The sequence below is a fragment of the Oncorhynchus gorbuscha genome, linkage group LG20, assembly GCF_021184085.1.
Source record: "Oncorhynchus gorbuscha isolate QuinsamMale2020 ecotype Even-year linkage group LG20, OgorEven_v1.0, whole genome shotgun sequence".
NCBI classification, from domain to species: Eukaryota; Metazoa; Chordata; class Actinopteri; order Salmoniformes; family Salmonidae; genus Oncorhynchus; species Oncorhynchus gorbuscha.
In genome coordinates, this window is record NC_060192.1 from 31740310 (window position 1) to 31756463 (window position 16154).

The following is a 16154-nucleotide window of genomic DNA, read 5'->3' on the forward strand; positions in this document are numbered from 1 at the left end:
AAGAGGCGCATTACTGCAAATTTACAGATGTAGGATCTTAATTTGAGCCAGAAAATAATCCGTCAGCAATAGGAACTATGAATTATTATGCGCATTATAACATTAACCTGCTGTCAAAATAAATGTTTAAAAAACCCAGTCAACATCATGCTCCACTTGCTCTACCATCACTAGTGGAAACAAAGATCTGCTCGGTACAGTAACAGATCGGATGACGATGATGATGTGCATCTCCTCAGTGATAAATTGCAATGTCTACCTGAAAGTTATTTAACACGCAGCTACATTTCTCACGTCACATTTAGGTTCAGTTTGCAGTGTACTCTACAGACATGGTAGGATCAGCTGTATTTAGGAATGGGTTTCAATATTTCATTATTAAAGGAAGTTACAACCAAGGACAAGCGGGAACATTCCACTGACCAAGGCAAGGCCAGCTTGTCTCGTATATCATTATGGATTTTACCGTTTTTAATCCACTGTGAATTCATTCAATTGAAGGTCTCAGACAACCAAATATAATTTGAGTTGATAAAGGTCAAGGGTCAGCGTGGTATGTGGTAGCAATACATGGGCTCCAGTTAGGTTTTCAGATGAACACAGATTAAAAACATGGAACAGTTAAAAAGAACATACAAGGCTCGACAGATGCGTTGTGCAACCACAACACCTCGAAAACAAATACAGACATCCAGCAGTATATGAGTGTTAATTATGAAAATATAAATTCAGAAATACTTTCAAATGAACATTCCACTCTGGCACTTGAATATCCATTATTGGCTAATGTATTGTTCATGACAGGCACAGAGAAATGACGTCGTCTTCCTTGTCTGTCTGAGAGAGTGCAAACTTCAGTGATGGAACAATAACATCAGTCCCCGTTGAGGGATCCCTCCCTCTTCTCTCTTTGCCCCAGTGTCATTCTCTCTGAGAAGGAAGTAGAACAATCCGAAACTCAGTTCATGTCTCTCCTTCACCTTTGCCTCTTCTCCCCCCTGAGGGCCCACACCCCATGCTAGGGTCCCTGGGGGCCACTGGGAACAGCTGGGCTGACTTGGCATGGGGGGGGCCTGTCTCTCATGCCTTCCTCAGCTCCTGGTCAGTCCGCATGGCGGTGAATAGCTGGAGCCGAGGGGCGAGCACATGCATCCCCCTCTGTGGGGGACAGGAGGGTCAGGTTGGGGTGGTGTCTCTGTCCTCGTGTCCACGGCCGTGCTGAGGCTACCTGGTGTGGAGCAGCTCCTCCCTGAGCCAGCTGGGCAGAGGCTGGCCCATCTTATAGAGCAGCTTGGACAACTCTATGTTGTTGTCCCTGTAGTGCTCCCGAAGGAAGGAGCGAGACTGCCACAGGATGAAAGAGAAAGAGTGTGTCAGATATGGGGCACATAGTTACAAGAAAATGTTAAATAAACATACATTTTTCATAGCTCCCACCCTAGATACAGCAGTTGCCCATTTCGTTAGGGGTTCATCTGCGAAGCTGGGTCAAACCCAACGGTATTTGTAGCCATTGGTTATTTTCTTCTGACGATTTGGTGAAATAAAATTTGTATTCCCGTGAGATGGTCGGGCCTTGGAGGTTGCAACCTGGCATCATGGTAAAGGGCCAATTGGCCACACCTCTCATTCAATGCTAATTGGCCACATGGTGGAGCTATAACAAGTGACTGAAAATGCTGACTTTGAAAGCTCACACCCCTCTCCCCGTTTGAGCTAGTCCTGAAATTTAGTACATAGGTCTCTGTCCTCACAAGGAACACATTTGCCATGTATCTGCACAAAACTTGATACACGGCCAAGGTCTCACAATGCATCTTTTTCCAGACTAGCATCATAAACAACATGGCCACTACGGACTAATAAACATTCAAGTGGGCGTGACCTGGCACATAAATACATATCAATCAGACAGTTATTGAATTAATCAGATTCGCCACATGGTGGTGCTATATCGGGCACATATTCATATCTCTTGATCTGTTGGACTCAGTCATGGAATTTGACACATGCTCAGGGCTGCGACTCTAGCTAACCTGTAGAGTATGGTTCAGTTTGGCCTCACGGGGGTGATATTGGACAGGAAAAAACATTAATGCAAGCTCATTGGCTTATATTGTTTGAATTAAGAGTGTTAAAAGACATGGGTCTATAGATGCTTACATACCAAATATGGTGCCAATCGGTTAAGCGGTTCCGGAATAGGAGACATTTAAAGTAGTCAACATAAAAATGGTACATAATCCATCAAAAGCATACTGTGTGATCTGTGATTTTGAGTTCTGATATTTGGCAAACGTGATAAGTACAGAAGTAGCTTGTCCAATTTCTCCTGATGGTGGCACTGGGCGGCCAAAGCTTGAACCCCTAGATATGGGGCGGCAGATAGCCTAGCTGTTAAGAGTGTTGGGCCAGTAACAACGTTTGCTGGCTCAAATCCCCAAGTCGACTAGGTGAAATATCTGTCGATGTGCCCTTGAGCAAGACACTTAACCCTAATTGCTTGTTTAAGTCGCTCTGGATGAGTGCCTGCTAAATGACTCAAAGATACATGTATATGGCTGCTTGCAGCTAGTTTCGGTAACCATATTCAATGTTATGATGAGTATTTAACTTTTATGCCCAGGGAACAACATCACATTTAATGTTACATGACCTTTAGTTAACTTAGTGTGCAGAGAGAGCTTTAGTCCAGACTACTGAGTAACTCAGGTAGAGGGCACTGCAGCTCTGCGGGTCTCATGAGCCCTGTCATCCCAGCTAATTACCCCCGAGGTGTCTGTGCCAACACAGTCAAGGTAACTTCAAGGACCTGAGTTCAGTGCCCACCCTGTCCCCCTCAACACCCCTCTCCTCTCTATGGTTGCTCCTTAGACACTACCAGATCCGGTGGATTTCCATGCCCATCCTGAGAAGAGCTGAGCGGAGGCTGTCACAGACAGACAGGCAATGAGACCATAAAGCACCACTGACTAGAGTAGGAAATACTTCTATGACATCTATTCTAGGAGAGACAATTCAACTATATATATATATATATATAAAAACTTGCTTATCAAGGTAACAACATTTTATGTTGAATAATTTAACATGTTTTTAAGTTGAGGGCAAGACAGACATTTTTGAGGTTTGTGTACATGGTAACTTACATCTGTGTCCATGTCGGGGTATCTCCGTCCTTTACTCTTGCCCAGACATTTGGTCTTTCCTCCGTCTAACAACTGGCACCAGAACCCTTTTTTGGGATCAAACCTGGAACAGAGGAACAAACAATGGAGGTAGGCAAGTCAAAATGTTTAAATTAATGCTCATCAACCTAATTAAAAAGGGAACATCCGGAACAGATGGTTTGCGACTCCTCGTGTTTAGAGAAGAGACATGGCGACAAAACCATATCCATTGTCCACAGGGGGATGTGGCTGACAGATGTTGCTGTTTACTGCAGTCTGGCTGGGTGATTATGTGGTCAAGCATCAGAGGCAGAAACAGATATGGGGGGGGGGGGCTTGTGAACAGGGGGAAGCAGAAGAAAGGGAATAGGTTGGCATGGTAATGTCGAAGCGATGGTAATCCCTCCAAAAGAGAGCATTCTGAAAATCACATCAAAGCTGTTCACAAACCAAGCACCTCCGCTCCGATTGAAAAGATAAGGTTCCTTCACCATCACAGCGGTGTTGAACAGCTCAATGCTTTAAAGCAGGGGTGTCAAAGTCAAATGGACGGAGGGCCAAATAAAAAATTTAGCTACAAGCCGAGGGCCGGACTGTTCGAATGTTCATTGAAAATTTTTAAATGACGCATATAGTCTAGTGAACCTAATTGAACCTACTGAAAACCTAACAAATATATTCCAATATGATCAGATAAATAAAGCAATATTTTCTTATGGCTCTGTCAGTAATCTTTAATTTTCAACAGACACAAAAGACAAATTTCCTTTATATAAAAATCCCCATAACATGAACATTAAATGAAAGAAACCGGTATTCAAGGCACCATCAGTAGCCTATATTTTCTATTTTAGCAAAAGTGGGCTAAATTTACTTCAAAGAAAAAAACAATAATAGCAATTTTCTATCATCCACTCAACTGAAATATTTTAAAAATATAATTGGATTGAAATACAATAAAATAAAGTGCAAAAATCTATTAATCAAAAACAACACTTTGTTTAAGGAGAAGTAACATGCAGTGAAAACAAATATTAAACTTTAACTTTTAAACTTGAACTGAGTAAAAACTCTAAATATGTGATTGCACAGTAATGTTCACTTGTTTGAGGTTGAGGGTGATACTTGGTGGTGTCCCATCTTTTCCACAAGTTCATCAATGTTCGGGGTAAGGCTCTGAGCTGAGGAAATCCTCAGAATTGAGTGGAGGTGTTCAGCAGTAAGTCGACTTCTGTGTGATGTTTTGTTCAAGTTCATCAAAGAAAACAGTTGTTCACACAGGTATGTGCTGCCAAACATAGACAACGTTTGAGCAGCCTGGATGCGCAGCTGGGGCATTGTGTCGGGGAGGAAACGGGCGAACTCCGCAGCACCCACTGCCGCATATTTTGCCCTCAGTGCATCATTGCATTAGAGGTCAATCAACTCCATTTGGAGGTTTGGTGGTGAGCTTTCCACGTCAACAGCAAATGGGTTACCGAGCAGTTCCAACCTGCTTTTTTGTGCTTCAAAGTCAGCAAATCGGCGTCGAAAGTCAGCGGCAAGCATACCTATTTTATCAGCCAACTGTGCGCTCGGGAACGCACTGGTAGAGAGCTTCTCTTTCATGGTCTGGCAGCTGGGAAAGTGGCTCAAATTTTCTTTCCGCATCTGCGTCTCCCACAGAGTCAGTTTGGTTTTAAATGCCTTCACTGTACTGTACATATCAGAGATGACACGATCCCGACCCTGCAGCTGCAAGTTCATTGCATTCAGATGACTCGTAATGTCACACAGAAAAGCCATTTCACACAGAAACATTTCGTCTCGGAGTTGTGTTGTGTCTTTCCCTTTGCTGTCCAAGAACAGACAAATCTCCTCACGAAGCTTGAAACATCTTTGAAGCACCTTTCCCTGGCTTAGCCATCGCACCTCTGTGTGATAAGGCAAATCACCATGCTCCGTTTCTAACTCCGTCAGAAATGCCTTGAACTGGCGGTGATTCAAACCTTTGGCTCTGATAAAGTTAACTGTGCGCGTGATGATGCTCATTACATGCTCCATTTTCAAGGCTTTACCGCACAACGCTTCCTGGTGTATGATACAATGATAAGCTGTCAGCTCACCTGTCGCGTTTTCCTCTTGCATCTTTTCCCGTATCTTCCCCACCAGTCCGCTCCTGTGTCCACACATCGCAGGTGCTCCGTCGGTTGTCAAACCCACGAGTTTTTCCCAAGGCAGCTCCATCTCATTTACACATCTTGACACCTCTTCATACAAATCATGCCCCGTAGTTGTGCCATGCATAGGACATAAAGCCAAAAACTCCTCTGTCACGCTTAGGCTGGAGTCCACTCCGCGGATGAAAATTGACAACTGGGCAATGTCAGAAATGTCGGTGCTTTCATCCACAGCCAAGGAATATGCAATGAAATCTTTTCCCTTTTTCACAAGCTGCTCTTTTAGATTGATGGACAACTGGTCTACTCTCTCGGCAATGGTGTTTCTGCTCAGACTCACATTTAAAAAGAGTTGCCTTTTTTCTGGGCAAACTTCGTCACAAACTTTAATCATGCAGTTTTTGATGAAATCCCCCTCCGTAAATGGCCGGGCTGATTTAGCGATCTCTTCTGCCAAAATAAAACTGGCCTTGACAGCAGCCTGGCCTTGTGATTTGGCTTTTTTGAACAGAGCCTGTCGAGATTTGAGGCCTCGTTTTAATTCTTCTGCCTTTTGTAGCCTTTGTTCCATGTCCATATTCTTGTTTTTGTCCGCGTGTTTCATTTCATAATGTCATCTCAGATTATACTATTTCAGTACCGCCACACTTTCTCCACACAGAAGACACACAGGTTTTCCAGCTACCTCCGTGAACAAATACTCCGACTCCCACCTTGTTTGAAACCCCCGGTTCTCAGTGTCCACCTTCCGTTTTGCCATTTTTGATGGGTATCTGAAAGTTAATTTTACTGTGATGCTGACAACTGCTGTGCCAATAAATATTGAAATGAAGCAGCCTACTGCTCGGTGCGTCACCGTTGCATTGTGGGAAATGTAGTATTGGTGCGTGTAAAAGATCTGCGGGCTGCCGGCTTGCTGCGGTCTGCGGGCCGGTTCTAATAACAAATCAAGATCATCCCAGGGGCCGTAAAAAACCTTCTCGCGGGCCGGATGTGGCCCGCGGGCCTTGACTCTGACATATGTGCTTTAAAGCAACGATGGGCAACGCCCCCTTTTGAAGAACCCTCGGATGAATTTCAAACAATTTAAATGTTTTATTTAAAATGTTTTAGCAATTCAGTTGGAGTCTCAACTTCATGTTGAGAGTTAGAATAGTAGAATACACACACAAGGTGCAACTTAGAAATGTGGTTGTGCATCAGTAGTTTTTCTCTTATGTAATTCACAGAGTCAATTAGCCCCTATCAGCAGAAAAACATGTAATTGCTAAGTTAGTTTAGCAGCCAGCTTTCTAAACTAAAACGCTAGAATCATCAGCTGGGGGACCAAACATTTCTCTCCACCCTATGTTAAAATGTTTAGAATGACAGAAAACTTGCTTTAAAACTGCCACATTTTCTCTACACCACATGGCAAAAATGGTTTTGATCACAATGTGGCGGATGTAGGTACGCAGACCCGCATGCAACTGCGGACCGTCATGATGAGTTCAGATTCTTTGTGGCCCCCACACCCATCAGTCACCCATCCCTGCTTTTAAGGCCCAGTGCAGTCAAAAAAAAGCCCTTCGTGTAAGAGCCGGTTGAAAACAACTGCCTGACATCACCATGTGGTAAATTACACTGACAAAAATAAACGCAACATGCAACAATTTCAAAGATTTTACTGAGTTACAGTTCATATAAGGAAATCAGCCAATTGAAATATATTCATTTGGCCCTTATCTATAGATTTCACATGACTGGGAATACATAACTGCTGGTCACCAATATCTTTTAAAATAATAATAAAAAAAGTAGGGGCGTGGATCATAAGACCAGTCAGTATCTGGTGTGACCACCATTTGCCTCATGCAGGGCGACATCTCCTTCACATAAAGTTGATCAGGCTGGTGATTGTGGCCTGTGGAATGTTGTCCCACTCCTCTTCAATGGCCGTGCAAAGTTGCTGGGATATTGGAGGCAACTGGAACACACTGTCGTACACATCAATCCAGAGCATCCCAAACATGCTCAGTGGGTGACAGGTCTGGTGAGTATGCAGGCCATGGATGAACTGGGACATTTTCAAATAAGCTTTTTGTGCATATGGAACATTTCTGGGTTATTTTATTTCAGCTCATGAAACCAACACTTTACATTTTTGTTCATTATCATTATCAATAAAACCTCACAATAAGGTGCATAGTGTTCGATTTGCCTGTTGGTGGGCAAGGAGATGCCCAGCTCTGCTAAAACCATGAATAACTGTGCCGGGATAATTAAATAAATATTAACTGTGTGGTTGTAATATCACCACCTCTTGAAGAGCCTAGTCAGAACTACAAATGAGAGATTATTCAATGCCAAACAATTGCTCACATTTAGATCTATCATCAGATTTATAGAGAAAGTAAATGCATGCTTTTCTTCATCATGAACATAAATTGAACATGTCATTTCAGATACGTGATGGTCAAGGTGAAGGAGAAAGGAAACCGCACACTGCTCTTGATAGTATCACTGATCTTTAATAAGCTTATGTATCGGCCTTTTGTACGTAAAAAAAAAAAATTAGCACCCTTATGTAGACCTAACCCCACCCACATCTGTTCCACGCATCGAATGGGGTTGGAGGCGAAGGAAAAACAAATAAGTGCTACCAAATATAACAATATGCATTTCATAAATTTTCAAATAAAGTGTGTAAATAAGACGTATTAAACACGTCTGTAAAACCACATTGAGGACATAAACCTACCGAGCAAGTATTCATTAATCATTGGGTACATCGTACGAAAAACGGAGTAATCTTAAATAGGGGCATAATTTACGTTCAAATTCACAACATAACATACATTTCATCATTAATGTATCATTAATAGATTTCATCATTCATCATCAAGTCCTTTAGGAAATAATTTCTGGAGGGTTGTAGCTCTTATTGCGGGACTCTGAAACTGTGAATTGAGACACATTTATTGTCAATCTATATGTATTGAACACTATTCAAGAGGAAAAACAATAGTGTGTGGATGTTTTGGAGTTTGATAACTCTGAGGATCACTTTCAAAGATGTACTTGTATTTTGAAGGAAAACTGAAAATGCCACTATTGTGCCTAATCCTTATTGTGGCTAGCTTCACAACACAGATGAAGCTAGCTGGCTGCCTATAATGTTAGCTTTGGGCAACAGGGTTAAGTAGCTGGCGAGCTATTTATTTTCATGAACTCAAGTTCAATTTCAATAGACGAACAACAAGTGGCTAACTAGCTAATACGTACAACGATTCCTAAATCATTGCTGAGAATAATGAAAATGACTGCAGTTTCTACTGGTCATTGTTTTCAGGCTGCTTGTATTGGTGCTAGCTAGGTACCAAGCTAAAGCTCAGAAGTTACAGAGTACGGTTGATTGTCAAGGGCAATTAATTCCATTATTTTGGCGTTAATGGATTTTGCCTATGAGTTGTCTCGCTGAAATGTTCTTACTCTTTTAAATGACTGCTTGACTTGTTGACTGCTGGATCCACACAGCAGACATTGTGGGCTAGATTAGGAATGCTGTGTTGCCCGTGTAGCACAACATTTTACATGGCGTCATTACGTCATGTACCTGTGTTATATAGGATTGTACGTCAGCTTTGATATTGGTTTTGCACATCGGCGTTCAACTAGATATTGGGGTGATACCGATGTTGGCATTCTTAGCTAATATCGTCGATTCCGATATTTATTTTTATTTTACCTTTATTTTACTAGGCAAGTGAGTTAAGAACAAATTCTTATTTTCAATGACGGCCTAGGAACAGTGGGTTAACTGCCTGTTCAGGGGCAGAACGACAGATTTTGTACCTTGTCAGCTCGGGGATTTGAACTTGGAACCTTTCGGTTACTAGTCCAATGCTCTAACCACTAAGCTACCCTGCCTATATATCGTGCATCCCTACTGATGCCAGAGCTAAATGTGGAATAATCAGAAATGTGTAGTTCTGACAATGCTCTTTGAGAGGTGATGATATTAAAACAAAACAGTTAGCGATAACATTTATTTAACAATTCCTTTAAAACGGAGCGTAGTTCATATCAAATTTGATTTGGCACATGCACAAAAGTTGTCATTGGTTTTAGCGGAGCTAGGGGGGGGGGTCTCCTTGTCCCCCAGCAGCCAGATCGAACCCTCTGCACCATATTGTGACATTTTATTGATAACGACCTATAAGAAAGAGTTCCAAAACTCTGCCAATAAAAGCACATTTTTTGTTTTCCCCTCCCCACTCTGACCACTCCCAGACAGTCCTAGAAGAATTACTGCTTGAGAAATTAACCTTTGCTAAGAAGCTATTTCTTTTTGACCATTTTAATTGTAAGAAACTTAATTGTTACACCGAATTAATTTAATAGAGATAAAAAAGGCTGCATTGTACTATTTATACACTTTAATGTTACATGTCAAACAGTTAGGGAAACAAAAGCCTTCATTTGCCATGTGTTTTCTACAAAAGTGATGTTGGCTCTAGTCTATAGTGTTTAGCAGGCCAAATAAGACACTTACGCTAGAATATTGTGGTAGTTCAGTGTGTTTGTCAGCTCAAGGAACTTCTGGATCTTGTCCATCACTGCAGCAGGCTCTGTCCTCAGCACCTGACCATCCAGAACCAGGATCTGAGGAACCACATTTACAATACCACAGTAGGTCAGATAGACTAGCTGAGCGGTCTCAAATTCAAATACCAGCAACAACATATACACACAGCCACTGTACCAACCATGTACATATAGACACAGACTGAATACATCAATGTTTGTTTACATTTAAACCATATGCTTATGAACAAATCTGCAAACAGATAAGCATGAACATGCACACATGGGACCCAGATGACCAAACCTACCTGGCTGATGTGGTAGTGGCTAAGCCAGCGGTCCAGGTGGGTGGCGTAGAACCCCGGCACCAGACAGCGGTTCTGGAGCACCCGCAGCTTGATGGGGGCGTCATGGCCAGCAGTGATGACATCATGGAAAGTATACTTCAGGGCGACGGAGTCGTCATGGGCACGTTGGTGCTGAGGGCAGAGCAGACAGATATGACAGCCAGTTTAATCCAGTGCCCTTGCAGACGCCATTCCGACTGATTTCTCACTCCTACATACCGGTACATCACTTATTTCTCCACCACGATATTAGCTACTTCATTTCCAAGTTCAAGTGAAATCAGCAGTACAGCTGACCAGGAAAAGGAGTGATGCTACCCTCAAGACACCCACAGCATTTCACCCAATTGCTATCCCTATAATATAGTCTGGTGTTGGAAATGGAATAGTGGGAAGAGGTTTAACTCTGAGGGAGGGAGGGAGGCTCACCTGGTACCATGAGTATGCCCTGTCTGCAGGGTTGATGAGGATGGTGATTATTTTGGCCTTGGGCAGAAGGGCAGCCGCCCGCCGTGCAGCCACCTCCGAGTCAAAGTAGTTGGCACTCTTCTCATAGTAAAAGTCTGAGCTGGTGTTGGAGGGTAGTGGAAAGTACTCCATATACCTGTCAATCATAACACACAGACAGACCGGGTTTAAACATTAGGAACACCTGCTATTTACAAAATACTGACTGACCAGGTGAATGCTACGATCCCTTATTTATGTCACTTGTAAAATCCACTTCAAATCAGTGTAGATGAAGGGGAGAAGACAGGTTAAAGAAGGGTTTTTAGGGGCCTCCTGAGCGGCGCATCGCAGTGCTAGAAGCTTCACGACAGATCAGGGTTCGATCCTGGGCTGTGTTGCAGCTGGCTGCGACAGGGAAACCCATGAGACGGTGCACAATTGGCGTAGTGTCGTTCGGGTTAGGAGAGGGTTTCGCAGGTATGGCAGTAGGGGCCAAGCGCATCTACTATGTCTATGAACGGGTGCATTAACTGCCACCTGGAGTGTGTTGTCTGTCCAGGTATAAAGCAAAGGTTGGTGATTAACTGCCACCTGCAGTGTGTTGTCTGTCCAGGTATAAAGCAAAGGTTGGTGATTTACAGCCACCTGCAGTGTGTTGTCTGAACAGGTATAAAGCAAAGGTTGGTGATTTACAGCCACCTGCAGTGTGTTGTCTGAACAGGTATAAAACAAAGGTTGGTGATTAAAGGCCACCTGCAGTGTGTTGTCTGAACAGGTATAAAACAAAGGTTGGTGATTTACAGCCACCTGCAGTGTGTTGTCTGAACAGGTATAAAACAAAGGTTGGTGATTAAAGGCCACCTGCAGTGTGTTGTCTGAACAGGTATAAAGCAAAGGTTGGTGATTAAAGGCCACCTGCAGTGTGTTGTCTGAACAGGTATAAAACAAAGGTTGGTGATTAAAGGCCACCTGCAGTGTGTTGTCTGAACAGGTATAAAGCAAAGGTTGGTGATTTACAGCCACCTGCAGTGTGTTGTCTGAACAGGTATAAAACAAAGGTTGGTGATTAAAGGCCACCTGCAGTGTGTTGTCTGAACAGGTATAAAACAAAGGTTGGTGATTAACTGCCACCTGCAGTGTGTTGTCTGAACAGGTATAAAACAAAGGTTGGTGATTAAAGGCCACCTGCAGTGTGTTGTCTGAACAGGTATAAAGCAAAGGTTGGTGATTAAAGGCCACCTGCAGTGTGTTGTCTGAACAGGTATAAAACTAAGGTTGGTGATTAAAGGCCACCTGCAGTGTGTTGTCTGAACAGGTATAAAACTAAGGTTGGTGATTAAAGGCCACCTGCAGTGTGTTGTCTGAACAGGTATAAAGCAAAGGTTGGTGATTAAAGGCCACCTGCAGTGTGTTGTCTGAACAGGTATAAAACTAAGGTTGGTGATTAAAGGCCACCTGCAGTGTGTTGTCTGAACAGGTATAAAACTAAGGTTGGTGATTAAAGGCCACCTGCAGTGTGTTGTCTGAACAGGTATAAAACAAAGGTTGGTGATTAACTGCCACCTGGAGTGTGTTGTCTGAACAGGTATAAAACAAAGGTTGGTGATTAAAGGCCATCTGGAGTGTGTTGTCTGAACAGATATAAAACTAAGGTTGGTGATTAAAGGCCACCTGGAGTTATGGAATGTTTGCTCAGGAGTATAATTCATCGGCTGAGCTCTTCTGATGACTTGGACTGAATTATGTGATTCTTCCTTAACTCCTAGGAAGTGCCACACAGTTGACTGCTTCAAAAATGGTGAAAGTGCCCAATGGAGCTGTCCATGATAAAAAAAGGTTTTGGGCATTAGAGCTGTCTATCTAAAAGTCTTTGAATACATAACAAATACCAATGTCCTACCTAGGGCTGTGGCGCTCACAACATTTTGTCAGCGGGCGATTGTCAAGAAAATAAACTGACAGTCTCACGGTAATTGACCGTTAATTAACAAACATTTAGCATCTGCTTGATACACGCACAGCCTACAAGCGACTGATGCAGACTTTTGGAACATTTACACTTTAAAAAGTCTAATAAATTCATGTAATATAGCCCACACCATCACATTAAATATATTTATTTTACACAGGTCTAAAGAACCATGATATGAAGAAAATGTAGTCTATTTCAGAAGAACATATTTGCTTAGAATTGTGTGGCATTTCATAGTATGAAGAATAGGATTGAACATAGCATAATGAAGTAGAAAGGCTATTTTCTTTAAACTATTTGAGGGAGTGCGCACATGCGGCTATTCTGTGTTCAGCGGTTATCAAAGAAACAGGTTCTCCTATATGTTTCATTTAGAGTTATGTAACTTTGTGAAATAAATGTTAGGCCATATGTTTTGATTTTTAATACATTCTAAAGCTGCATGATGCGACGAATGATGATTTGAAAAAAGTTGTATGAAAGGCATGAGCTTTGCTTTGTTCATTTTTGCGCAGGCTGTACACACTTAATCAGCCTCCCGTTCACAATTTGACAAGCACTTGATAATGCCTTGAATTACCCGGCTGCATGTGGTCATAATGCCCCTTGAAAAAAATCCATGCCTGTTGTGGCCAGTGGCCGTTGTGCCCTTGGGCTGAATATAATAAGTAGAACTCCCAGCTGCGTGTCGAAGCACCTCTCACTCACATGGCTCTCAGTCACGTGATCGGGTCTTTCTCACAGGCTACAAGTGAAGAGCGAAACATCGGGGATGCAACTGCGCGGGTCCTGATCCAATTCCGAGGCGCATATTGAGGATATTAGAAGAACTCGCCACATTTATTTTTGTCAGCCAATAAGATGAGTAGGCCTAACAAACAGCAAAAGCACTAGCCTATGTCAATCTACTATCCCTCGTAGTACAAAAAAAGTTTACCTATTCTATTCTGTACGACAAATAAATCTTCCAGTTGCGGGATGCGATAGATCCCAAATAAACACAGCCACTAGCAAAAAAATAACCTATTTTAAGCAATGAGCATGATGCAACAGATGAGAACACTTAGTTGATCAACATTTTAAGCTATTAGGCTGTTTCTTCACATTATAAGCCCAGTAACGTGCACACAGCTGTAGGCTATAAGCACAAATGTTCCATTAGCAGGACAATATTCTCAAAAGTGACCACAAATGTTCCATTAGCAGGACAATATTCTCAAAAGTGACCACAAATGTTCCATTAGCAGGAAAATATTCTCAAAAGTGACCACAAATGTTCCATTAGCAGGACAATATTCTCAAAAGTGACCACAAATGTTCCATTAGCAGGACAATATTCTCAAAAGTGACCACAAATGTTCCATTAGCAGGAAAATATTCTCAAAAGTGACCACAAATGCGATTATGCATGTAATACTTTTATTACAAAGGTGGCTCTAAACCCCTTGTAAAGCGGATTAATGTGCTTCATTTTAAGACGTTATTTGGCCACTTCAGTTGTGATACAAACCTCATCAAAACATATAGGCCTATGGGCAAGACAACATGAGGTGTGAGACCGATTCGAAAACATTTGGGGGGGGGCATGTGCCGTTTCTTGCCTTATGCTTGGCATCATTCACAAGTTATAAGTGATAGGATAATAGTCCCCCATCACACTATTCTTGATATAATATTGTCTTTAAATATACTAAATAATATACAGTACCGGTCCAAAGTTTGGACAAGCCTACTCATTCAAGGGTTTTTCTTTATTTTTTAAACTATTTTCTACATTGTAGAATAATAGTGAAGACATCAAAACTATGAAACATATTGAATCATGTAGTAATCAAAATGTGTTAAATTAAATGTATTTTAGATGTGAGATTCTTCAAAGTAGCCACCTTTTGCCTTGACAGCTTTGCATACTATTGGCAGTCTCTCAACCAGCTTCATGAGTTAGTCAACTGGAATGATTCTCAATTAACAAGTGTGCCCGGTTAAAAGTAAATTGTATGGTATTTCTTTCCTTCTTAATGAGTTTGAGCCAATCAGTTGTGTTGCGACAAGGTAGAAGAAATCCCTATTTGGTAAAAGAAAAAGTCCATATAACGGCAAGAACAGCTCAAATAAGCAAAGAAAAATGACAGTACTTTAAGATGTGAAGGTACTTTAAGATGTGAAGGTACTTTAAGATGTGAAGGTCAGTCGAGAGATCCAGTTTATTCAAATGCATTCACAAAAACCATCAAGCACTTTGATGAAACATGCTCTCATGAGGACCACCACAGGTAAGAAAGACGCAGAGTTACATAAGCCGCAGAGGATACATTCATTAGAGTTATCAGACTCAGAAATTGCAGCCCAAATAAATTCTTCAGAGTTCAAGTAATAGACACACCTCAACATCAAATGTTCAGAGACTGTGTGAATCAGGCCTTCATGGTCGAAATGCTGCAAAGAAACCACTACTTAAGGACACCAATAAGAAGAAACTTGCTTGGGGCCAAGAAACACAAGCAATGTACTAGAGGTCGACCGATTATGATTTTTGAACGCCGATATCGATACCGATTATTGGAGTACCAAAAAAGCAGATTTCCAAAAATCGGCCGATTTATTTATTTGTAATAACGGCAATTACAACAATACTGAATGAACACTTATTTTATCTTAATATAATACATCAATAAAAACAATTTAGCCTAAAATAAATAATGAAACATGTTCAATTTGGTTTAAATAATGCAAAAACAAAGTGTTGGAGAAGAAAGTTAAAGTGCAATATGTGCTATGTAAGAAAGCTAACGTTTCAGTTCCTTGCTCAGAACATGAGAACATATGAAAGCTGGTGGTTCCTTTTAACATGAGTCTTCAATATTCCCAGGTAAGAAGTTTTAGGTTGTAGTTATTATAGGACTATTTCTCTCTATACCATTTGTATTTCATTAACCTTGGACTATTGGATGTTCTTATAGGCACTTTAGTATTGCCAGTGTAACAGTATAGCTTCCGTCCCCCTGGGCTCGAACCAGGAACACAACGACAACAGCCACCCTCGAAGCAGCGTTACCCATCGCTCCACAAAAGCCACAGACCTTGCAGAGCAAGGGGAACAACCACTCCAAGTCTCAGAGCGAGTGACGTTTGAAACGCTATTAGTGCACACCACGCTAACTAGCTAGCCATTTCACATCGGTTACACCAGCCTCATCTCGGGAGTTGATAGGCTTGAAGTCAAACAGCGCAATGCTTGACGCACAACGAAGAGCTGCTGCCAAAACGCACAAAAGTGCTGTTTGAATGAATGCTTACGAGCCTGCTGCTGCCTACCACCGCTCAGTCAGATACTTGCATGCTCAGTCAGATTATATGCAATGCAGGACACGCTATATAAACTAGTAATATCATCAACCATGTGTAATTAACTAGTGATTATGATTGATTGTTTTTGATAAGATAAGTTTAATGCTAACTAGCAACTTACCTTGGCTAACTGCATTCGCGT

At 41.9% G+C, this 16154-nt stretch overlaps 1 protein-coding gene across 5 annotated transcripts in view; it reads right to left on the reverse strand.

Moving 5' to 3' along the window:
- Positions 1-205: 205 nt before the first annotated feature.
- The window catches only part of LOC124006838 (bifunctional heparan sulfate N-deacetylase/N-sulfotransferase 1-like), a 140699-nt gene continuing 124750 nt past the window's right edge, over positions 206-16154 (reverse strand). For all 5 annotated transcript variants that reach the window (XM_046317022.1, XM_046317024.1, XM_046317026.1 and 2 more), the window contains 5 exons: positions 10672-10846; positions 10204-10374; positions 9864-9973; positions 3150-3252; positions 206-1344 (listed from right to left, as the gene is read on the reverse strand). In XM_046317022.1, the coding sequence (XP_046172978.1) occupies positions 1225-1344; positions 3150-3252; positions 9864-9973; positions 10204-10374; positions 10672-10846 (679 nt within the window). In that variant the 3' untranslated portion in view covers positions 206-1224. The remainder of the gene's footprint in view (positions 1345-3149; positions 3253-9863; positions 9974-10203; positions 10375-10671; positions 10847-16154) is intronic.